The sequence below is a fragment of the Anoplophora glabripennis genome, unplaced genomic scaffold, assembly GCF_000390285.2.
Source record: "Anoplophora glabripennis isolate ALB-LARVAE unplaced genomic scaffold, Agla_2.0 scaffold6, whole genome shotgun sequence".
Classification (NCBI taxonomy): Eukaryota; Metazoa; Arthropoda; class Insecta; order Coleoptera; family Cerambycidae; genus Anoplophora; species Anoplophora glabripennis.
In genome coordinates this window covers 2,279,615-2,304,870 of record NW_019416749.1, presented here as the reverse complement: position 1 = coordinate 2,304,870, position 25,256 = coordinate 2,279,615, and the positions used below count along the sequence as shown (strand labels likewise).

The following is a 25,256-nucleotide window of genomic DNA, read 5'->3' as shown; positions in this document are numbered from 1 at the left end:
TTATACTACCGTCACTTTATACAGGGTGTGTCGTGTACAATTTATAAAAATTAAACTACAGCTTCCTGACGGTATTTATAATAGAAAAAAAACGCAAAGATGGAACTTTTTCGTATATGAAATGGAATATGTAAGTTGACTTTACACCCTATATGTATGACAATAAGGGGATTTGTAATGTGACTTTCTGCTTAAAGTATATTGAAATAGGTTTTGTTTAATGCAGTACTGTGTTTTGTTTTGTTTTGAGAACTATGTGAAATTAGTTCTTAATCGACGCAGAACAGTATTCTGAATTGATTCAGAAAAACGAAAACGCCAGTCAATTTCCATAACAGCTCCTTTTGCCAGAACAGATGATAAAAACGCATCTGGAATTATTAAGAATCCCGAACTCCGAACTGGTACCTCTTTTGATGCAAGAACTGTTTGGACAGCTGTTACAAATAGATTCTAAAAAAAGAAGGAAAACATAAGATTTGATGAAAACTGGTTCTGAGCAAATTGTTATAGAATTCCTTAGAGTGAACCAAAACAAAGCTAAGACATAATGCTAAGACGTGTCGAGACGTGTCGAGACATGTCGAGATGTGTCGAGACTTGTTGAGACGTGTTTGGTCTGCAATGGAGGAAATTCTGAGCATATGCTGTAAAAATCAAGCTAGTAAACAGACTGTTATTAATTTTTATTTCATTAATCTTTATTCATTAATTATTGTTTGAGTTAGCTGTTAGATGCATTGTTCCGTTTTATAGTTTGCTTTATTTAAAAGAATTAAATGAAAGCAGTGCTCCAAAGAGCAGTATCTCAAGGGTGAATTAATTAATTTTGGAAATACTGGGAGAAAAAATTGGAGGGATGCGATTATAATATTTAATATCTAACTTTATTTACATAGATACACCCTATCACAAAAACATACAATAAATTAAATTTTGAATTTCACAACTTCACCACCAAGGGCCAATTTATTGGGAAACATTACATATAAAATAATTTATCAGCACTACACCTCAGACCCCGACAAACCTTTTCCATTTAGTCCCTAAAGGGGTTATCCCACAAACGAAAGTATAAAAAAAAGGTAGAAACCAGCCGCAGATTCACAAAAACGTCACTTAGGCCGGGATCTGACAGGAGGAATCGGCGCAGTTCACCCACGGATTCCAAGTGTACCGGAACAGTTTGGGTTGGGCCACTTCTATGTCGATGTCCGCATCGGCCTGGGGCACCAGACCCTTCCGATAGTCGACTAAAGCTCGTTTCATCCTTCTCACCACGCTGGGGAAGAACTTCGCCAGATCGTTCTCCTCGCAGGGGTCGCTGGGGATGTCGTACAGGCACACCGCCCCACCTGCAATATGAAATGCGAGAGTTATTACGAAAATATTAGAGATTTTTTTTATTGATCCTGTCTAATTGTTTCTATATATGTCAGTTCACGATCTTAAAAAGTAAATATACAGTTTTCTAAGCAATGAATCTACTGAAAATTAAAAAAAATATATTGTAACTTTCTCTTTGAAACATATTTTACAGGAAAAGTTATGCCTGAATTCTTTTGAAATGAAACTATATTAAATTTGAAAAAATTGTTAAACTGGAAAAATGTTATGGCAACATTTTTTATTTGATAGGAACTTTGGTAAATTTAAAAACTACTTTAAAGTTATGTATCTTTCACAAAATTACTATTTTGAAGTTTATTTATTCACTATTATATGCAAAACAGGTATAATAAATGTATCCTTGAATTAAAATAATTGATTATTTATGTACAGGAACCCATATCCTTATTTCTATAAATACGGTTTGTCCACCATTTCCAAACACTATGTATAAATTGCATACACACTACCGAATACAGAACTTTTAATTTGGCGATCGACTCGACCATGTTTTAAGAATATATTTGTTGCTACAAAGAATATTTTTCAGATGCTTAGTTTATTGCTCTCCCTCGCAGTGAAAATTAAGTAGCTTTTCATTCCTTTCTGCTAATTATTTGTGAACAATTTTATAGTCAGCTTGAGAGTCTTGTATATTCTTTTTTAATGTCTTCAGGTTATATTTCCCATTGAAGTTTAACGTTTCGAAACATTTTATTACAGTTCTTCACAGATTTTATTAGGTAAATCTCAGTAGGATGCACTATATTAATTCAGGATTTATAGTCCTTGAGTTGGGTACATTCTTTCGAAATGAAATTTAGGATTCTCTTGAACATCATTGTAACGAGAATTACTACCCAGGAATACGTGGTTTTACAACGCAATTGGTTAATATAAACGAAATACAGGGTGTTTCTTAAATTTCTTCATAGGCGTAATAGAGGATGTGAAAATAAACAGTTTCATTATGTAACTTGTGGTCATGTATTTCAGTACATTAATCAAGAATTATTACGCGAAATGTAGACCGACCCTGCCTCTCCTAACTTAATCAACTGTTTACAAAGCAGTAACTGGGTCAAGTTCAGTGTGATAATTCGCATAGCGCAGGCGTAGACATGTAGATTTTATATTGAGTGATGTTGTTTTATTTCAATATGCCTTACTCAAATCGAATAATTTTCAGTCTCCATGGCGTTATAACGCTTTCCAATTGACCAACCGCAAGTTGCTTAATGAAAATTATTTATATTCACCTACTCTATTACTCCTTTAAGGGAACGCGCTGGTTTCAGAAACACCCTGTAGATTAGAGGAAATTGTAGTTAGACACTACTTTGAATCGTTTGATCTGATTTCACCTGATCAGCGGTAATCTTGCACGAGGAAAAACTAACTAAAATTGTGTCCAAATTGGACTTAAGCGAAACCGAAATCTCGACGTTTTCAAGGTCTGTTGTTCACAGAAATAACTACATAATTGTTTTATACACCTGAAGCAGCATTTAATGTTGATAAAAGATTAAGGCAGTTAATGTTTTGGAACGAACCGGGTTTCCTTTTGGAACTAAATCGTTTCTCATCGAGCCATTGTTTTCTCTGAAACATTCGAAATGGTATCATAAATTAAAATTTGCATTAAAACGTACCAAAAAACCACGCAACGTTAAGAGAAGTAGAAAAGTTTATTATGACAAGCTTCATTGGTGACTCGTGGTAATATATATTGAGTCGCAAGACCATCTAGCATCGATGCAATATTTTTTATTTATAATATTTTTAATAGTAATGTTTATAATATAATTAATTTATCTTAAAATTTATATGTGACCAATAATACAGTTGTACTGGTTTTCGCTTAGTAATGTCATACAAGTACTTAAAATGAAATTGCAAACTAATATAAGAAACAAATTTTGCTTAACTAATTCCTTTCTCAAAAATTTAAAAAATATATACAGGCTGTTACAAATTCGCTTCTCACTACAAGGATCTCGGAAATGGTAAGAGGTACGAACTAGCTTAAATGAGGGCAAAGTAGTGTAATCAGGGGACCAACATTATGCCTCTAAAAAATCAAGGCTAACATGATTAGTTTTCGAAATATTTGAAAAAACCGAAATTTTGGAAATACGTTTTTGTTTCATTTCAGCCTTGTGATATTGAAAAAAGAAGAACACTTTCTCGTGGCCACTTTTTGCCCTTTATCGAATGGCATAATCAATTTTTATATGTAACGTTTCGTCTCTCCAGGACCATCATCAACTTTATTTTTTTAAATACGACCCTAGAAATTTTATTACATTTTTTGCCAGCCTTCATGACCCCCAATGCTGTACTGCCTCAGCTCAAACCAGATTCAGAAATAACTAGATGAATTTCACAGGGTCTAATTACACTTACAGTGTACGATAATTCAATAAACAAAGAATTCTAAATAAAAAATTTGATACATTTGGAACGAATACACTGAAGATGAATTTTTCGAGACAAAACGTCTGAATCTGGTTCGGGCTGAGGCAGTACAGCATTGGGGGTCAAGAAGACTTGCAAAATATGTAATAAAATTTCTAGGGTCGTATATAAAAAAAGTAAGTTGATGATGGACCTGAAGAGACGAAACGTTACATATAAAAATTGATTATGCCATTCGATAGAAGGCAAGAAGTGGCCATGAGAAAGTGTTCTTCTTTTTTCAATATCACCTCAAACAAAGTTGAAATGAAACAAAAACGGATTTCCAAATTTTCGTTTTTCTTTCAATTATTTCGAAAACTAATCATGTTAGCCTTGATTTTTTAGAGGCATAATGTTGGTCCCCTGATTACACAACTTGGCCCCCATTTAAGCTATTTCGTATCTCTTACCCTTTCCGAGGTTCGTGTAGTGTGAAGCGAATTTGTAACAGCCTGCATACATAATCAATTTCTTTGCAGTATTTTTTTGTATTTCCCTTTTCTCAGTTTTTAAACTTTTTGAATTTATTTAAAAATCATTTTCAGGAATTTTAAATTGAACATTGCGAAACTAATACTTATTTCCGGACCTATGTTCATAGAAATTTCTATCTTATTTTGGTAAGTTCTATCATCAGATAATATTTGGCTTGTGTAATTCTGTATAGTGGTTTTGTCAGTGGTCGGTAATTATTGGAATGCCAGAATGCGTTGAATCTCAAAACAACCAACCAGTGGGTATGTTAACTATTCTACGATTTCACATTCCCACAAACCTGAAAAGTTGCAAATCATTCCGATTGTACTAAATCGATCAGAAGTAAAATATTATCCCTTGGCACTTTAATTCGTCCAAATATTATTTTATTTTTTTTATTTTATTTTTTCACGATAAACAGTAATAAACAGTATATACAGGGTGTATCTAAATAACACCGAAAAAATTCAAGGGGCGATTCTCCGATGAAAATTAATAGGGGTCTTTGGTATAAAATTTTTTGAAAAAACCCTCCCCTGAAAAGTTACGCCCCTCCTAAAATTACAAAAAAAAATTGTTTTTCTTTTTTATCTTCCACGTACATCAAGCTAAAGAAACCAAACTTGGTGAACATTATCTGTCAATAAAACTACACTTTTTGAATTTTTTTCAACCCTGAACTATTTTTGTAAGGGGTTGAAATAATCAACCCCTATGACATTTTTTCTTATAATTTTTTTTTCGATAAAATTTTTTCCTTTTAAAAAATATGTCTAAAAAACCCCATTCATTTACTAACTTTTTGATCTCTTCAAGTTTCTTCGAAAAGTTAAGGATTTATGACAAAAAAAAATAAATGTATTGTAATGTATTTTTAAAAAGATGAGCTGTTTAACGCGAGTGTATTTTGCCGAAAGATCTAGTGGCCTGTTCTTTACAATGGAATCCGTAGAAACAAATGTCAATGTCATTTATTGTCATATTAAATAACATTTTATTAAAAAACACTCAACCAAATAGTTGACCTATGATTCTACTAGGCTAAGAAGTTTGGAACTTAGACTAAAAGTGAACAAATGATGAATAATGTTATAACAGTAACAAAAAATAAAAATCTGTCGGATATTGACAATACAATCTACAAAAAATGTTGAAAATGATTGCCTTCAGCTTCAATACAAGCATCTACTCTTGTTCTCATAGAATTGCGTATGCGTTCAAATATTCCTGGTGAATTTTTTATCGTTTCACACCCTGCTACAATGCGGTTTCGCAAATCATTGATATCTTCAACTGGCCTTGAGTAGATCAAAGATTTCAGATATCCCCATATGCAAAAATCCAAAGGATTAAGGTCAGGGGAGCGGGCTGGCCAATTTACATATCCTCCTCGACCTATCCATCGATTGGCATACACCTCATCCAAGTGACGTCTTGCACGTATACTAAAGTGGGCTGGTGCACCGTCGTGCATAAACCATAAACGTTGCCTAATTTGAATGGGAACTTCTTCAAGAATAATAGGTAATTCTTCGAGAAGATGACAATATGAGTCACCATCTAATCGTCGTGGAAGAAAATAGGGACCAATTAAATGATCGTCGATAATTCCGAGCCACACATTTAATGAAAATTGATACTGATGATTTCCTTCAAAAAAGTCATGAGGATTTTCCTCAGCCCAAATATGATTGTTACGAAAATTTCTAATACAGTCTCTTGAGAAATTCGCCTCGTCAGTAAATAAAATATTTCTTAAGAACTGCGGCGCTTGGCCGATCATATTAATAAGCCATTGACAAAAAACCACACGTGGTAAAAAATCTCGAATCAGTAACGACTGCACCCGTTGGAGATGATAGGGATATAACTGTTGTTCTTTTAAAATTCTAAAAACTACCGAATGGCTTACATTTAGGACACGAGCTATTTTCCTGGTACTAGTTTCTGGGGATTCCTCAATTAAATTAAGTACGGCTTCATCGACAGCTTCAGTTCTAACTTCTCGGCTACGGCCACAGTCATGACTTCTCTTTTCAAATTTTCCAAGTTCCCGCAAGCGTTGGTGAATATTTGTGAACGTAGTATGGTGGGGTAATCTACGCTCTGGGTACTGTTCAGCATAAAGTCTTTGCGCTTCCAATGCATTACCGTTAGCATACCCATATGTAAAATGCATATCTGCCATTTCTAAATTCGAATAGTTAACCATATTTTCGGTTTATTAACTAATATTTTCTACACAAAATCATGAAACTTGTGAAATAGTAAGAAACAGTAACAATAAATGACATTGACATTTGTTTCTACGGATTCCATTGTAAAGAACAGGCCACTAGATCTTTCGGCAAAATACACTCGCGTTAAACAGCTCATCTTTTTAAAAATACATTACAATACATTTATTTTTTTTTGTCATAAATCCTTAACTTTTCGAAGAAACTTGAAGAGATCAAAAAGTTAGTAAATGAATGGGGTTTTTTAGACATATTTTTTAAAAGGAAAAAATTTTATCGAAAAAAAAATTATAAGAAAAAATGTCATAGGGGTTGATTATTTCAACCCCTTACAAAAATAGTTCAGGGTTGAAAAAAATTCAAAAAGTGTAGTTTTATTGACAGATAATGTTCACCAAGTTTGGTTTCTTTAGCTTGATGTACGTGGAAGATAAAAAAGAAAAACAATTTTTTTTTGTAATTTTAGGAGGGGCGTAACTTTTCAGGGAAGGGTTTTTTCAAAAAATTTTATACCAAAGACCCCTATTAATTTTAATCGGAGAATCGCCCCTTTTTCGGTGTTATTTAGATACACCCTGTATAGTAGAAGTCGAAAATAAAAGTTAAATGTTTTGAAAAACGTATCTATTATATTTCATTTTCTACCAGCACTAGAACGTCAAATTCAAGCTAATTCGAAAGGTTCACAAATAAAAAAATTGATCAGTAACGTGCCCGTTGAATGTTAAGGTTAATGCAATGATATTAATTTAAAAAATTATTAGTAATAGGCCAGATTAGACAGATAAACATTGGAAAAGCATATATTGAATATTCATTACGATTAATGAAGGCCTTCCTGATTTGAGAACTGATATAAATGAATTATGCTCGGGGTCATTCGTTGTAATCTGACCATGAGATTAACTGAGATATTTTATCTAAAACGTTAATTTTGATTTATTGAATTGTTTTGAAATGTTTGCTTTGGTCGTCGAACTAGAAAATCTTCCACACAAAATAAATGAGAATAAAGGTTAGTCGCACTTCTACAAAATTTCGAGTAGGTGCAGGCAATTTATTTCGTCTAAATTTTCTGGGGTTTTCCGTATGTATTACTGCTAAATTCTTCCCGTCATTTTGTATGCCCAACGGCGACTGTGAATTTTTATCTTGTGATGTATGAGATGTTTAATATTACTCTTCTACATTTATAAGTATGTAACGTAGTTGCACCACCAGGAGAACGAGCCGAGTTTTATTAAAATTCCTGCAGTATAAAGCTAATTTATTATAGTTTTAATTCAATTCACGCCCAACATTGAGTTCGTAGGGACTAATTTAAATATTTTATATTCTCAGAATGAACCCGACCAAATTTGGTTAGATTCCTTGTTCGATAAGTCGAAAAAAACAATTTTTTTGGGAAGTAGTAGAAAATAGGAAGCCGCAAGCTCAATCAAACTTTAATATTTGCAATATTTTATTGAAAAAAAAAAAATAAGGAATGGCTGTTGAAATAGTAATATGGACCTTACATTTTTTAATTACAATTCTGAAGTCTGAAGTTTTTTAGAACAAAAAAAAGTTAGTACCTACAGACACATCTACACCCAGTTTATCCCATTACAAATTCCTCAGGAACCAATTTCCCTGTAAAAATAATTAAGGATAATGTACTCACTAGCAGGATCGCAGGGATTCTTCTTGGCCTTGGGTTCGAGGCACGTCAGGGTGGCCGCCCTCCTCACCGCTTCGTACTCCACCTCCGTCAGGGGGGTGTAGCTGGCCTTCCGCACACTTCGGCCCGCAGGACTGTCGAACACCGAAGCGGTGTCGTAGCTCCGGGGCTCTATGTCGCCCATGACGAGGTGTCCGTAGTAGTCGTTGTAGGTGCCGTTCAGGCTGGTCCCTGGAAGAGGTAACGTTTTTATTCCCATGTCGACTCGGGTTAATAACGCTGTTGATTAAATTTGTTCGGGGAGATAATTGTCTCGACCGCTTTGTATCGTTGTTAAACCCCAGAGAGCGGATAAAAGAAAGAAAAAAAAAGGAGGGAACTTTATTTATTTTGTTTTTCTTCAGTTGGTAGAATATACAGGGTGATTCGGTCATAATGTCATTAATTTTAACCACGTATTCGGAAGGCCTAATAATGACAGAAAATCGAAAAAAAAATTTTTACTCGATTTGAATTGTTGAATTTTAATCAGAGTGCACCGGATTACATCTTTATTAAGTTGTATGCACGAATGGATTTTTTTCAGAAGTACCTACTAGCATTTTGAATTGAATGCGAGTTTTTAATATTATATATTCGTTTTGTAGTACATAGTCTCTTACCTGTCGCTTCAGGAAAGGGTATAATACCTCAACTGCTCTAATTACCATCACTGATGATTTAATAAAAGCACAAGACAGGGGACTAGTTAGTGCTTTAGTTTTATTGGACTTCTCTAAAGCTTTTGACACAATTAATCATAAACTTCTTTGTTCTAAACTTAAGTACTATGGGTTTGATGAACCGACTTTAGATCTTATTAATTCTTATTTACATGGAAGATCTCAACAGGTATGTGTTAATAACATTTTATCTAATAGTTTAGAAATACGTTCTAATGTACCCCAGGGGTTAATTTTGGGTCCCTTGCTTCTTATAATTTACACTGCTTCCATTTTAGAATCAATTCAACAATGTAAAGTACAAGCTTATGCTGATGATACTCAACTATATTACCATTTTGATATTAATGATCTGGATCAAGCATGCAATATTGTCAGCTCTAATTGTAAGTTACAAACTGTAAGGCAATTATCTGATGAACATAATTTAAAATTAAATTCTAGCAAATAAAATATAATTTTTTTTGGTACTAAGAAAAAGGTAATAATAATTATAATATTAAGCCTCAACTTTAATATTATAATGAATGTTATTCCAATTCCTGTTACTGACAGTGTAAAAAATCTGGGAGTGACTCTTGACAACGATTCAATCAGCATGTGAAAACATTACTTCAAAAATCTTTTTCTTCGCTTATATCAATTTATAGTAGTCGTCATATTCTGAAAAAGATTTAAAATTACGTTATGTGAGTCACTTGCTCTCTCCTATTTTAATTACTGTGATTATGTCTATGGTCCATGCCTTAGTATACAAGAAAAAAATAGAATTCAAAAAGTTCAAAATTCATGTTGTCGACTTGTACACGGATTAAGAAAATTTGTTCATATTTCTCACAAAGTTGTAGAAATCAAGTGGCTCAACATGGAAAATCGTCGAAGTCACTATCTTGACAATCTTGTGCATAAAATTTTAACCATTCCTTCTTATCATTCATTAAAAACTAAATTTGTTAAACGTTCTAATGTCCATTCGAGGAATATCCGATTTAAAAATACTTTTACAATGCTACATCATCGTAGTGCCTTATTTAAAAGATGTTTTACTTATAATTCTATCACTATAAAAGACTGTAACTTGATTCAAAACTCGCTGAACTTGAGATAACTTTACAAATAATTAATAGACTAAGGATATTTTGGATTTAGTTAACAGGCACTGAATATTGGAGACAAATTGTTTCAAATAAGGGACAGGTAAGTTGTTTTTTTTAATTTCTATCAATCCAGGTTAAAAAATATGAATAGTCCTACTTTCGATGATTTAATCAATACGTTATTACACGATATACGATCTAGCCAATATTTTATTAGGTATACGATATTGTTTGTTTATGTGACTTCTAATATATTTAAATCCCCTAAATATTTCCTCAAATTTTGAATGTACCGCACGGAAACATAAAAATATATACAGGATGTCCCAGAAAAGTTGAGACACTATTCTAACTTAATATCCAAAGCGATAATTTTTAAAATCTAAAATTATTTTAGCCGGAATCTTCTTCAATATGTAAGTAAATAACATAAGGTGTTATTATTTTGGGCAACCCCCCCCCTCCTTGACTAACTTTTTTATGAGTACGACAATGACTATGAGAATGATATGGGGTGTTTAACAATTTGGAGATCCCAGAAAAATAACACCCCACTTATTATATCTGTTGTGTTCAAGAAATATATGTATTTCAAAAATAAAAAGTCTCTTCATGACTAAACAAGTTTTAGAGCTATATTTAAAAAAAATGTTTAGTGGTACCTCTATTTTTCAGTTGGCGCTGACTTGTGGTTGAGAGGTGTCTCAATATTTCTGGGCTACCATGTACATACATACATACAACTGTACTATAAAGAACCATTTATTCAGTTCGTACAATCAAGCCTGCTAAACTTGCTGCTATATTTAAAGGCCTTTTGTATTAATTAAAATGTATATGACTGAGTGAATTTCAGGCTGAAACAAGTTGGTAATTGCTAATTAAATTTACGGTAGGAGAAAAAAACGAACCGCTTTGTATCAGTGTTTGTTTATTGGGAAAAGAGGAAAATTGATATTTACGCACTTCGCTTTTTGTCTGGTAAATATAGCACCTCTCGTTAGTATTATTTATAGAATTCTTTAAAAAGTGGAAATTCGAAAATGCCATTGGTTTTTGCGTGGAACGTAAATTTGTTTGGTTTTCGGAGCTCTATGATTCTTTCCGAATAAACAAAAATATCTTTCGATGTATAAAGAAAGGGACAATATAAAATATCGTGACAAGTTACTTAATAATATTTCGAAAACGAGTTGAGTTTTTAAATTTACTTGAATTTGCTTGAATTGATCTAGGAAATTTATTTCAGAATTTTCAGTGATCAAATTTCATGATTCAGCAACTTTTCCGATTTTTTGTGAATGAGTTCGCCTGCCCATCTATAAAAAAATCGAGTTGGAAATGGGATACTTGGAAATGATACCCTTAGGATATGTAGAAGAAATTTATTTGAAGAAACTGCACAGCTCTGAAAATCTTTCAAAAAATTCAATATGTTCATCTTGCGTGAAAAATTTCATCAGAATCATGTATGTAGGTATTCGTAATTTCCATCTATGTGTATTTTTAATCCACTTGATACCTTATACGCTTACCAACATAGTTTATCATTTATAGTGATATTTTTATACAATCTTAAAAATTATTTAAAAAAAAAATACAACAAATTAAAAACAAGTCATCTGCTTTAAGGCAAGCATAAAACCGGTGCAAAATGTAAAATAATCTATGTAATTTCAAAGCTTGACATTTTAAACAAACAACAGGTTATAAATAATTAAGCGTCTTTAGTGCATTAAAAATATACAGGAGTCAACGTACACTACCTAAAGATTGATTCTACAGTTGTGTGTCATTGTCCTTGCTCTAAATGCGTTTTACTACAATGAAGTTAGTAGTTCTCAACACGTTTTTATTAAATAATCATGTACATTTAAAAAAATTAAGTAGATGTTCTATAGAGACATTGGAAGACACTAATTAAAAAGTATTTAACACGAAAAAATACATTCACGAATAAAAATTTGTCCCAAACATGTAGTGTGCAATGATTGATGTCGTTCACCGATTCAACGCGAATTACATTAAGCCAAATCTCCCACGTAAAAAATATATGCGAGGCCGTCGCGTTTTCAGTTGAGACTACCCCTATTTCCGAATCGTCACATATTTGCTAACTCACTGCAGACAAAGAAGCAAATGAAGCGCCAAGATTGTGTAATATTTGCTCGAGGAAAGCAAACACAAAAAATGTCCGGATTTATCAAACAAATAGGGAATCCTGCTTATCGCCGAATATCGATTATGGGGGATCATTCAGGAGGAATAGGTGTATTTTGCCTAAGTATATATAAAAAAGTTAATTTAAATTTTCCCTCGGAAAAGGACTTTTATAATGGGATTTGTGATGAATAGAAGGCAGTTGCAAAATGTGAAGTGGAAAAAAGCAGTAAGTAGGAATGTCTGTCTTTCGAAGTAAATGGTACACTTGATTGGACTAAATCTAAAAAATAATTATATGAACAGATATTTTCAATGGCATTACAGTTTACTTTGTATAACATATAATTCATAGTTTTAACAGAAAACTTGTTGAGAGCAGCTGACTTTGCAGTGTTGCTAGTGTCACACAGAATCCTCAGGGTTTTTCTATTTGCTTTTTGAAATATTTAGCAAATACCCAAGTATCACGATAAGTTATTTATTTATGAGAAAGTTTTTTGCAATTCTGCCTAGCAGGGCATTCGTTGAAGAATCTCAACATCTTGTTATTGGTAGTGTATTCCTGACTCTGAAACATGTTTTAGACATTCTAAATGCTGTCAAATTTCTAACACACTGTATGTAAATTCTGCACTGTTCTGTAAATAAAACACAGCAGGCAAATCATTCCCGCAAATCGACAGCTGCTTAAAATAGGATTTACGGCTCTCCCACGAGTTCCAGCATAAATACAGAAGGGAATAAATCCGAATCCGTCTACGGAATCGACATCTCCTTAAAAACTTTATTTAGTTATTCGTAAAACGTGAAGAAATCAGCGAACGAGCTGACAGCCAAACGAGGGATATTATAAATAGTGTACGTTCGGTGCTGGCGAACTAGTTTTCATCACTTACCGACAATCAATTTCCAGTTGTAGAAACGAAGGCCTGCGTTTCTCGTCTTCTCGTCGATGTTGATCAGGATGTCGTTCCTGGGCGAAGGTAAGTCGTACACCTGAAATCAATTCAACATGATCCTCAGGTGTGAATTATATCATACACACAGGGAGCTTGGATGACATATTGTAACTTGGGGATTTATCTTTAATGGGAGATAAAAGAATCCGCTCGCAAAAAATTGTTTAAAAGTTACCTAAAAATATATTTTAATAATACAAGTCACTGTCCGAGTGTCGGTAAGATATTTGGCCCAATATCCTAACTAATTTCATTCGTACTGTTTGTTTTTTTCTTATTTTATATCCATAATTCCATAATCCACACATCTTTTCTCTTAAGATACATAAATTGCACAAAATGTAAACATAATATGCCTCCAAATTATGTAAAAGTCCTACGGAATTAGAAAATGCACCTAGGAAAACCCTTAAACGTCAGTTGAAGAGGATACTTCTGGTGTTCAACAAGGTTCGCACCTTGGATCACTTCTTTTTTAATTTACACTTGACTGTTTTTCCTACTCTAAATGCTCTATTTACACTGATGACTTAAAATTTTGGTAACTGCTCGAGTATAAATTAATTGTTTCTTAACTGTCATCCTCGCTTGTAGTTAGTTTCTGTTGGTTTAAATAAATTTGTTTCAAATAAACTTATATATCATTGTTTGTAACAGGTTCTGGTGTGTCTCGAACAATTTACTGTTACTTACCAAGCTGGACCACTGATCTATTCCGTCCAGATCCGGATCGAGTAGCCCGATGTCTCCTCCAGCAGCACTGTACAAGGTAGGCAACCAGTCGGTAATGTGCATAAGGTCGGTGGACACCCTGCCCGACTGCACCAGCAGCGGACTGTATATGAAAGCTGCCCCGCGAATGCCACCTTCGAAGAGGGTCTGCTTGACGCCGCGTAAGGGGTAGTTGCTGCCCCAGTTGGCGTAGGCGGGGGCCACTGTGGCTGCGCCGTTGTCCGACAGGAAGACTACGATGGAGTTGGATAGCATATTCTTGTTCGCCAGAGCTTCTACGATGGTTCCCACGCTGTCGTCAAGCTTTGAAACCATTGCTGGAAGTAAAATAAATAGAAAAAGGAAGTGCTTAAACTTTAAACTTTAAAGGAGGCAATCTTCCAAGTACGTATAAACAAAAATAAACCTTGTTCTTGAAAAAAATTACTCTTAAATTAAATTAAATTAAAAGTTACATTTTTGTATTTTATTAGATACAACTCTAATGGTTAGACGTGTTGGATCGATTTGTTATTTTCACGGCCGGTGTTTTTCTTTTGCCTTTGAGGTTAATTAACTTTTTTAGTGAACTGTGATGCATCCAACTGAAGTCTGGTGGTTTTCACGAACAATGAAATTGTAGATATGTTTGGTTCGGATAAATTGGTTTATTTTAAGTTTTTCTTATTTTTTTCTCAAAATAACTGTTAATTGTATGTTCTACATTTGTACAGTTGCAAAGTGTTTCCGGAAACTAACTCCCCATTGACTTAAATAAAAGAAAAGCAGACTCCACGGAGATTTTACAAAAATCCAGTTTGTTCCCCCTTTTTCGTCGCACTTACCGGCGTATGTCCTTCTATTGGAATCCTCTACGTGCTTGAATTTGTTGATGGTCTCCTGGGGCGCCTCGAGCAGCTTCCCCACGTTGCCCGCGTGGGTCGCGGTGTGAGCCACCATGAGGAACAGCGGCTTGGTGCCGTCGTTCTCCTCGATGGTCTTGACGGCGTGCTCGGTAAAGGCGTCAGTGACGTATTTTCCCACTTCTTCGAATGCGGGCACCCCGTCCTTGCGTAGATCGAAGCCCGTATACTCCTTGTCGTTGAACTACGGCGTTTCTTAGTTATTATGACATCAGGATTCAAAGTAATTTTAATTTTCATAAAGTATTAATATCAGCAGTGCTATTCTGTAAAAAGGTGTCACGGGTAGGAAGGACATAAGTTTAGTTTATTTCTTTAAAACCTTTCAATTGCAGGCTAGGGCTATTTTACAAATAATTGTTTAAAATCGTCTTTTATTCTGTGCTTGTAGCTTGTAAACTTTTTAAGTATTTGGAGATAACGTATTATTTACACATTGCACATACTTTTTGCAAAACAAATGGTCTTAATTTTAAAGAACTTTCTAGCTAACTGTAATTGCGTACCAAATTGAAAATTCTTTTGTCAGACTTATACATTCATATGAAGTTAGCTTACAAAGATATGGAAAACTATTTTTTTAACAAGAAGTTGTTAATAATTTCTGATCTGTAACAATTTGTACAATTCGGAACATGGCAAAAAAATGTTTGCTTTAGCGATATTGCTTGTAGTTTATTTTGTGTCTTCCATAGACATGTGTAATTTTAAAGCTATAGCAAATAATTTTATTTATTTTAGATTAATTAAGCAATTTGTATAGTTTTTTCAATATTTTGTATAACAGTCATTAAAAAAATCAAAATTTTACAATACCGTCCAAGTTGACAAGTAATCATAATAGCTGATGAAGCCATTATAATAGCCAAAATGATGGTCGAAGCCTCTGAAAGTGGGTGTTTCGTTCCAGCTGGAATATCCCAGATGCCATTTTCCAATAAGATGAGTGCTGTAGCCCAGATCCTGAAAAATACATTGAGTGCCTTATATTTATTTTCTACTTTATCAACTTTTCTTATAATAAAGATTTTTCCTATATACACTTTTCGTTTAATATTTCATTGAAAATAAGTATTGGGCGCCGCATAAAATAAATACATATTTAAATACAGGTTGGGCCATTAGTATGAGAAAGTAAAATAACTCCCTTGTTATTTATAATACAGAAAAAAAGTTTATATAAAAGTTGTACAGAATCAAAAAGCCTAAAGAACAAAATTAATTTGAAATACACAGGGCGATGGGTAAAAACGGGACACGCAAAACACCCTGTATATATTTAAACATATGGATTTTTGAGAAAATTCTATATACTGCAATATAAACAGTTTAACATTTTAGTGCGGGGTTGCCAAGTTATGTAGAAAATTCTTCGAATTTTTAAAAAAACATGATCTCGAAAAAGTATTAACTTTGAGCTACTAACACTTGGAACAAAATAATTAGACAGAGTTATAGGCAAATCTTAAGCAAAGACTCCTATATTAGTTAATATCGATATTTTTTACAGGGCATTTTTTATAATACGATCATTTTAAGAAAGTTAAACTTGACTTTCTAAAATTTTTCAAATGGAACAATAAAATACAGGGTGTTCCTCAGCCACATGTGCGCTGAGGAACGACTTTCCTAGGTAAGCCCTAGCCACAATTCAGTGCAGGAATGAGGGAATCCTGGAAAGCTTTATTAATTAGGGGGTGGCCAAACGCCGGCTGGTGTCAGTCTCTCACATTGATCCAAACCAACGATTTTCCACCCTAACGTACCCGTAGAGAGAGTACCTAATTCCTCTCGACGAATATAGCTGATCTACTGTCATCGATTCAAGTATTGACACCTCGAACCGCTCGACCACCGACCGACCCAATTATATCCACACATTAAATAATTGCATATAATTCTTTGTTATCAAATTGAAAATATTATTAAAAAAATAAAATGTGGTAGCAAAAAAATGTACGTACTATACCTGACTAATATTATAGTGATATTTTAATTGTATTGCTTCCCATGACAATTTGTCCATCGTTTAAAAGTTTAACCTGCGTTTACCTTTAACGTTCCTGGGACATATCATAACAATTACGGAAAGATTGGCCTTCATCGAGAACTTGTTCAAGTGGAAATTTGTCAAGAATTAACCAGACTTAGTTGTTTGAATTCCATAAATATAAAAGCGTCTTTTTTAAAGACTTTTATATACTTGTATTATATGTTAAATAACAACATGATTTTTAAATCACCAAGGAAAAAATACTCCTTTGTGTGCTTTATTACTAATTATGTTTTATATGAGCAATCTCAAGACAATATGTCAATTAAAAAAAACATTGAAAAAATTTCAAATTTGACTTAGTAAATAATTCAAAAAATGGTTGATTTGATTTTTATAGGTATTGATTTTTTTTATAAAATATTTAGTTCCGAGATCGTTAAAACATAAAATCTACATCCCTGTTACCATGTATTTATTATTTGTAATATTTTCCAGAAACAACACATCCTCCTCTGTCTAAGGCTAAACTCAACTCTCAAGCATCTTTAAATGGGTTATAGATTTACGCATTTCCTTATACCTTCCCTTGTCACAATTTTAACCACAAAACGTAAGTGGCAGAGTAGCATATTCAATTAAAGATAAATCTCACGTTTCTGGTTTCCCGGCCGTTCATTGAAATATATTTTTCAGTGATTTTGACTGGATTAAATCCAGTTACTCTCGCAAATCTGACGGGTGTATGAAATTTGCGCACGATAGTTGATCATCGTTGAAGACGTCCCATTCTACCTGAGGCAGTTTTAAAGTGTGTCAGTCGCTCATCTCTGGAGATGCACCGATGCGATAACAGCGTACTCTTCCATTTGTATTACGGTTTATCCAGTATTCCCGGTTATTTATGACTTTATGCACAGTTAACTCCGAACAATCGACCCCTCTAGACTTGATCGCGAAAACGATGCGCGCCGGTTATTTTTAATTGAAGCGGACCCGTGTCGCCGTTCCGTGATTTCCATGCGATGCGATTATCGAAAGTGAGGTAAAAAAACGCCACGACAAAATCCGCTATTCGTGAAATATCAGTCGGTCCTTTGATCGATTGTATTTTTGGAGGACATCCAGCCGAACTTTTACAGTTTGCCACGTACATAAATTTTATTGAAATAGTATATTCTTTGTCGTAGGTGTCATGAAAAGAGTATCGTTTTATCAAACATTATTTTTCCAGTTCATATTTTTTCTATTAAAATCTGGAGTAACCTTTATTTCTTTTTTCCTTCATTAAAACCTCGTTTGAGACGTTCGTTTTAGGGATTATTAGTATACGAGTGATTTTATTTTTTTGGAAAATCGTTTAAAAATAAATATCGTACAATTATTTTGTTATTGGTTACTTAATTTTTGTTTTCATTATTTTCATTTTCATTATTTTTGTTTTCTTTTATAAACGCATTTTGTTTTGGTAATTAAATGTCATTTCGTTAGCGACCTGTTCCTCAATTCATTATCATTATTTATTTTTGCTAACTAATTTGCGATAACTTGATACCAACCTATAAAAGCTTTTATTCTGCTATTTCACATGTTTAAGAAAATGTGAAACAACCTAAACTTTGATAAATGGCGCCAATAAATAAACAACGCTTTCGTTGCAAGTTTCAAACTTATACTATATTCATCAATTTTTTGCGCTGAATTCATTTATGTAAAAAGAATAATTAGATTAAGATAGAGATAGATTAAGATAAAATATTTGAACAAAATCTATTAAACGGCGTTCTGTTGAAATAACGCCATCTATAGGTTTTCATGTTGAGGTAAATGACATTACGCATTCACCACGAGATAAAGCACGAAAAGACCTTTCCAACGAGGTATAACACTATGAGCTTTTGATGAGCCAATTCTTAAAAAAAGCACATTTTTCTGATCAGACATTAGGAGCTTCCCCCACCCTTTCTGTCGAGAGATAGAACAACAACAGTTATGCGCAATGAATCCGGCTATCCATATTTGTATTATTTACTATACCTCAATAGGAAACGTTTCTGAGAAAAATTCAACTCTATGTTTTGATATGTAGATTGCTCCTCTAGCGGCCGAGCTACGAACTTTGAAAACTATTTCCAGCGACTTCTCTTGGTCGATTTATTAATCATATTTTTGTCCCCGAAGCTCTAGGGAGGGTCTATACTTTCTCTAATATCGTACCTCGCCGACATTAGTAGGACACCCTGTATATTTACCTTAAAGTATTCCGGAAGCAGTTTTCCCTCTGGAACGGCCCTTTTTTCAGCGGGCAGAAGTGGATAACCTTGCATTCCTGTTAGAGAAAAACTATTAACATAAAATGAACTACTACTATATTTGTGAACATGTTTTGGTTCTGTATAATGAATTTGTTGTTGGAGATAACTGTCTCTTATTCAAAATTTAATCGAGGGAAATTATTCTTACAGCTATATTTTTTTTCAGTTTCTCCTAAAATAGCAGTTACTTTTTATAGTTGTTTTTATAAAACAATATCGCATACATTTACAAGACTTTAAATGTAATAGTAACGACAGGATTAGATTTAGAACTGTCTAGTTCTGGTACAAATAAAATTTTCTCATTAGAATTTATAATCCAGAGATTATTGGTGGATTGTTCTGAAGAGAGCGTTCCGTTTTAACGCCAAAATCGATACGTGATTTATCATTAGAGCGAGTAAAATCTTATCATTAACTACCCCTCGAACGCTTCGTCGTTCGGTTCTTAGCACTTACCTAATCGCATGGGATATTTCCCGGTGAGCAAAGCCGTCCTCGATGGGGTGCACGTCGACTGAACGTAGTGGCTGTTGAGAATGATGCCGTTGTAAGCAAGGGCGTCGATGTTGGGCGTGGGGATCTGGTTGCTGCCGTGGAAGCCGACATCGTTCCACCCCTGCGATATAAAAAAATAAGTAAGGGTGGATGACTGGCAAACACGCGACAATGTTCGATTTTGTGCCTATTACATAAAGGATTTAATTTATATTGATATTAATCTCTGGATTACTTTTTAAATAGTTTTAATTAATTTTTCACTCCCGCTTAGGACATTTATTTATTTCTTCGTTTATTTATTTAAAAACATGTTACGATATGGCGAAGTCTAACAATCGGCAATGGCGTCTATTTCGAACAATAGTTTAAGATTATCTGCATACATTAAATGGTGTACTTGTAAATGAGCCATGACGTTTAAAACAGAACAAAGAGTAAGAGTCCAGAAGAGTGTAGAACCTTGAACTACGCCAGGTATTTGATGAAACTTGTGAAACAGGTAAAACTGCGACATTCAACAAACAACCTGATAACTATTTTGTAAATATGACTCAACAATTTACAATAGTGATTCAGGCACACCAAACCTATCTAATTTGTGCAAGTGGTTGTGGTCGAGTATGTCAAACGCCTTTAGTGAAGTCGGTGTAGATAACATCAACTTGTTTTATCTTGTCAAGTTTACCACTAATAAATTAAGTATTCTGGACAAGGTTAGTAAGAATAGATATGCCCTGAATGAAGCCGCGTTGCTTCCTCTACACTCTACAGCAACCCAGGGAAGGGGTCGTATAAGAAACCGTGTAATAAACGCTTAACTATTTTGGAGATGCAAATAATGGAAATTGGCCTACAATTAAACTAATTCAATCTTACTGCCCTTCTTGTGCACTGGACACATTCTAGACAATTTCCAAGATTCAGGATAATAGGGAGTTTTTATTATTAAATTAAAATTAGAACATTGGAACAGGTACAAGAAATTATAAAATAGAATTAGCACTGGATGGTACATTATACATATGCATTGAGATTATTAGTTCATAAAGATTACTAGTTATAAAATTATTTTGACCAGTTGATTTTACCTGAAAACTAATAAATTATAGATTTTATACAGAATTTCAAGTTACAAAAATATGAAAACTTTTATGAAATAGTTTCAACCAAGGTTTCAACCTTTTTTTGGTAAAAAAATCAAACATTTTTTTAAACTTTGACACCCTGTGTATAGAAAATGAATGTCTTTCGACACATGTTTATTATAACGTTTTTTGTTAATTAACAAGTATTTTTGCAAGAATCCTGTATTTTTAATTGATTTCTCTGTACGCATCTTTTGATGTACCTATGCTTGAGATAAACGTACATTTAAATAAGTTATCCCAAAATATTTAACCTTTTCCTTTGAAATAATGTTGATACTTTCATACAATGTTTACAAGTCAAATATTCATACTTTTAGAGACACACAAACTATTGTTTTAATATGTTTATGTATGCACTTATAATAAAATGGAAGAATAATAGCACAATAAGCCAACCAGAATTTTCCATGATGCACATTGTAGCAGGAATGATAAATATTAAATTTTTCCATGTGTCTACATCCGACTTTTTTATTTCAAGTACGTTGATAGAATTAATTATAAAATATTCTCGTATTTTCTATATTTGTATTATGCCTGTTTGTGAGTGATCTATGTATATAAAATTTCTGATTATTGTCTATTATAATTACTTCTTGAAATGTATTGTTCCGTTTATAGTTGTACAGCAGACAACCAAAGCGAGTCCTTAATAAGAACATGATGTTCCATTTTCCAAATAATAAAACCATTCTAAAAATCTGGGTTGAAGTTTGTGAAGGTAAATATATGTTTAACCCCAAAGATAAATAATGTATGTAATTTCGTTAATATTAACCCAAATGTTTATTATATGTAAAATAAACTATTAGCATAAACTTTATAATGAATCATTCTCCACGTGACAAAAACTGAGTGAGTTTTTTAAATCATAATAGGTCCTTTATTTGCTTAATAATATTAAATAGTTTTCAATCCAATATTTAAAAAAATGTTTATTATGCACAAATAAGAATAATTATATCTAATATGGCCGATTTATGATGACGTAGGTATCACCTATGAAGGAAAATTTCAGCTAACGAACTGGAATATTATCGGCATGCTGAAAAATTATTAAAAATTCCTAATTTTATTCGCCAATATTTAATACTAAACTAGACTACTAAAATGTAATGAAAATAAAAAGAGTTAAAGATTGTTTACTTTATATCTGTAAATTCATTTATTAATATTACACCAATTACGTAATAATTCATTTGTATCAATAAATTTTCAAAAAATAATAACTCAACCTTTTGCATTGTGTAAGCAACTAACTAAGATAGTTTTTTAATCATGTATAACGAAAACAGTATTATTTACAATTCATTATTCCTTTCCAGTGCATAAACTATTTTTTTCCTTAGAATAGCAAAATTGTTTTTAGTTTGATTAATCAACACTGACATATTCTTCAGTTTCTAGTAGTTATTAGTCTTCTCTGATGTAGAGATTTATGTAGAGATTTATTCAGCTTCTCTTTTTAGATAAGGTAAAATATCCAATTAAATAAAACCAATAGTTTAATTAGTTGGTTAATTTTGAGGGAACCCGTAGAGTAAACCTCGGCCAATTATTAAAAAAATAATAATTGCCTTCTGCATTCTTAATGAGACTGATTAACACGAAAATGGGAATCCCCATTTCACGGCTTGGCGAGCAAGGTGCACATTGAGTGGGTTTTAATGTTTGCATATTGTTTTCGTTTCATCTGGCTGCACGGGTTTGTTCGATTGAAATTAATGGTAATTTGTTAAATTGCCGCAATAAATATAAAACTGATAAAATGTTCTCGACGCGCGTCCTTTCCCATAAGAAAATAATAATTAGGAATAATTAACAATTTCTTACATTTACATTTTGTTCAAAATTGGTCATTATAATATACTCTATGCTGCTGTGGTTTATTTCTCCTCATCTTCCGATTTCATTTTGGAAGGATATTTGTTACTGTTAATATGGTTGACCGGAGTATAGGAAGTTTTATAATCAAGAAACACGTTAAACCACTGCGACTTTAATGTTGGATACTAATTATAACATATCAGATCACTTTGAACAAAAAAACTAGCTGCTTGGGAATCCACGACCTTCAGAGACCGTAAGGATAACATCTACAATATTATATTTAATATATAATCACAGTGATGCATCGAATGTTATATTGTAATTTTTATAATTATGCCCCTGAAGTATTAACAGAAATCTTAACACTGAGATTCTGTATTCTAATTAGTTATTTACGACCTTTCTGATCGTCAGGCAATGACTTTTACACTAATACTAAGAGTTTGTTTTTATTGCATTTTACATAAAAAGTTAACAAGTCGATTAAAGTGCCACAATTTAGTCACAAAGTTGTTAATTTATGACTTGTATGACTCTGTAGTATGAGTAGAATCAAAATTCAAAATTTTATAAAAATAAAAGGACATTTAGTTATAGGAAAGAATTATTTTATAGACAAATGTAAGTATAACAAAATACTAATTGTTTATTGGAATATCAGTTACTTGGGAACACTTCGTTTTGTGCAACTCACAAAGCAACTTGTACGTTTTTTTTTTCAATTTTGAAAGTCATACCTTGTTTATTTTGTGTATTAGATAGTTCCCTGAGAAGCAAGAAGCTACTAATTTTCAATTGATAAAAAATATCTGCTATATTCCCATTAACCCTTGCAATTATATTATTACCTCGAGAAAGTTCATTGGACATCTAAAACTGTCTCACTAACTTAAATAATACCCATTGTAAAAATACCTACATCTAATATTTGGCTAAGTTATCATAGTTTAAATTAAACATCAGTTGGAAAATACTTCTAAAAATCCAACAAATACAAATTATTTACTGATATAATAATAACAAAATAAATATTTATCAGTTACACCATTTATTGTAAAAAGGCATTTTAATGTCAATAAAATGTTCGAAGATAGATGTATTATTTGGGATCAATTTCTTATATCTTGAAGGTGGAAATTTTTCTCATGCAATTTAAAATTTCTCACCTTTTCAAAAAAGATTTCTAATATGTTCTTCATGTTCTTGAAATAAAAACGTAATCATTTCGGGTTTTGAAATTTGATGTATTTTTACTACTGAAACATCTTCATCACCAAAATCGAATAAATAATCACATAGATATAGTTTATTTAACTTTATTTCTAGGTATAATACAGTTAATCCTAGGATTCTAGATGGTACTCAGTGGAAAAATACTCACGAGATCATCAGCGACGATGAGCACGATGTTGGGTTGATCAGCTGCGAAAACAGAACCACTCACAAACACACAGATCAGAGCGAGAGACGCGAGACCACCACGACCATCTACCAAATCGTTTGCTCTTCTACCCATTTTCTTCATCGCGCCCGTGATCTCGGCAACTAAATCTCGTTTGGGGCCAGCTGTTGCTTTATAGCTTTATCAGATGATCAATTAATCCTCCGTAACAGTTCATCACGGCCACCGCTGTTAGCATATTTAATTAGGTATGAAGTTCGTTGATTTTAAACAATAACACATTAAGCAAGTTTGTTTGCCCGCCGGGAGGAACTGAATTGATGCCCGAGGATGCTGGCGGGCACGGAAGAATGAAGATATGCATCTTTATCTTTAGCTTAGTTTAATTTAGCTTCTATATTGATGCCAAAATATATAATGTCAGAGAAAATGGATAGTAGACGAAGTAAAACATAAATATTAAAAACAGTAAATTAAAAATGATAAAATAAACAAAAAATACATATTAAAATAGGATTTAAAATAATAAAATAGTAATAAAGTACTTATTAAGAAACTCCTTTATCCTAGTTAACATTTTTGCATTTTAAATCTTTAACTGTTAATCTTTAATAAACACCATTTGGCATTCGTTGAGTCTCAAGTAAGGGTTTTTTTTAAATATGTATGGTAAAGTGACAAGCAACTGAAGTAGAGTAGCCCCGTGTCAAAATTGCATGTTGCAATACCTACATAGTGCATAAGACTGTCATAAGTTGTTTTCAAAATTTATTGTGACACTTGATGATTCAAACTACAGAGGTATGAATTTTAGAAGAAGAAGAAGAAGAAGAAGAATAAAAAAGTCACACTTTAAACACTTAAAACATTAAATACATACATACACATATATAGTAAAAAGAAAAGTAATACGATATCACACAAAATAGATATGCAAGCGAAACAATTATATGAATGTAATTAGGTAGGTAGGTACTAGTTATTGAGAATTAAAGAGAAAGGCTTTATATATTTTTTTTTTAAACAACTGACAGACAGCGATTTGATAGGCAACGGTAGGGCGTTGTAAATTTTTGACATATTGTAACTAAACGATCAAATGTTGCAGTTTTATGTAAAGGAGGGGTTAAATTACCTTTAAATCTGGTGTTTAAATTATGAACGTCAGTTCGGAATCTGATTTTATTGTACAAATATTGGGGGGATTTATTTAAAATGATAGTCATAAAAAGAGTAGCACTGTGATGTAGACGAGTGTTTTTCATATCC

At 32.8% G+C, this 25,256-nt stretch overlaps 1 protein-coding gene across 1 annotated transcript; it reads right to left on the bottom strand.

Annotated features, from left to right (window-relative positions):
* Nucleotides 1-868: 868 nt before the first annotated feature.
* On the bottom strand, nucleotides 869-24,400 carry LOC108911436 (arylsulfatase B-like). Its single transcript, XM_018716378.1, has 9 exons — nucleotides 23,967-24,400; nucleotides 19,566-19,725; nucleotides 19,044-19,120; nucleotides 15,615-15,761; nucleotides 14,721-14,982; nucleotides 13,858-14,213; nucleotides 13,102-13,201; nucleotides 8,227-8,454; nucleotides 869-1,355 (listed from the first exon to the last, which is right to left on the bottom strand). The coding sequence occupies exons 1-9, from the start codon at nucleotides 24,108-24,110 to the stop codon at nucleotides 1,120-1,122; spliced, it is 1,710 nt and encodes a 569-aa protein (XP_018571894.1). The 5' UTR covers nucleotides 24,111-24,400; the 3' UTR covers nucleotides 869-1,119.
* Between the last annotated feature and the right edge of the window lie 856 nt (nucleotides 24,401-25,256).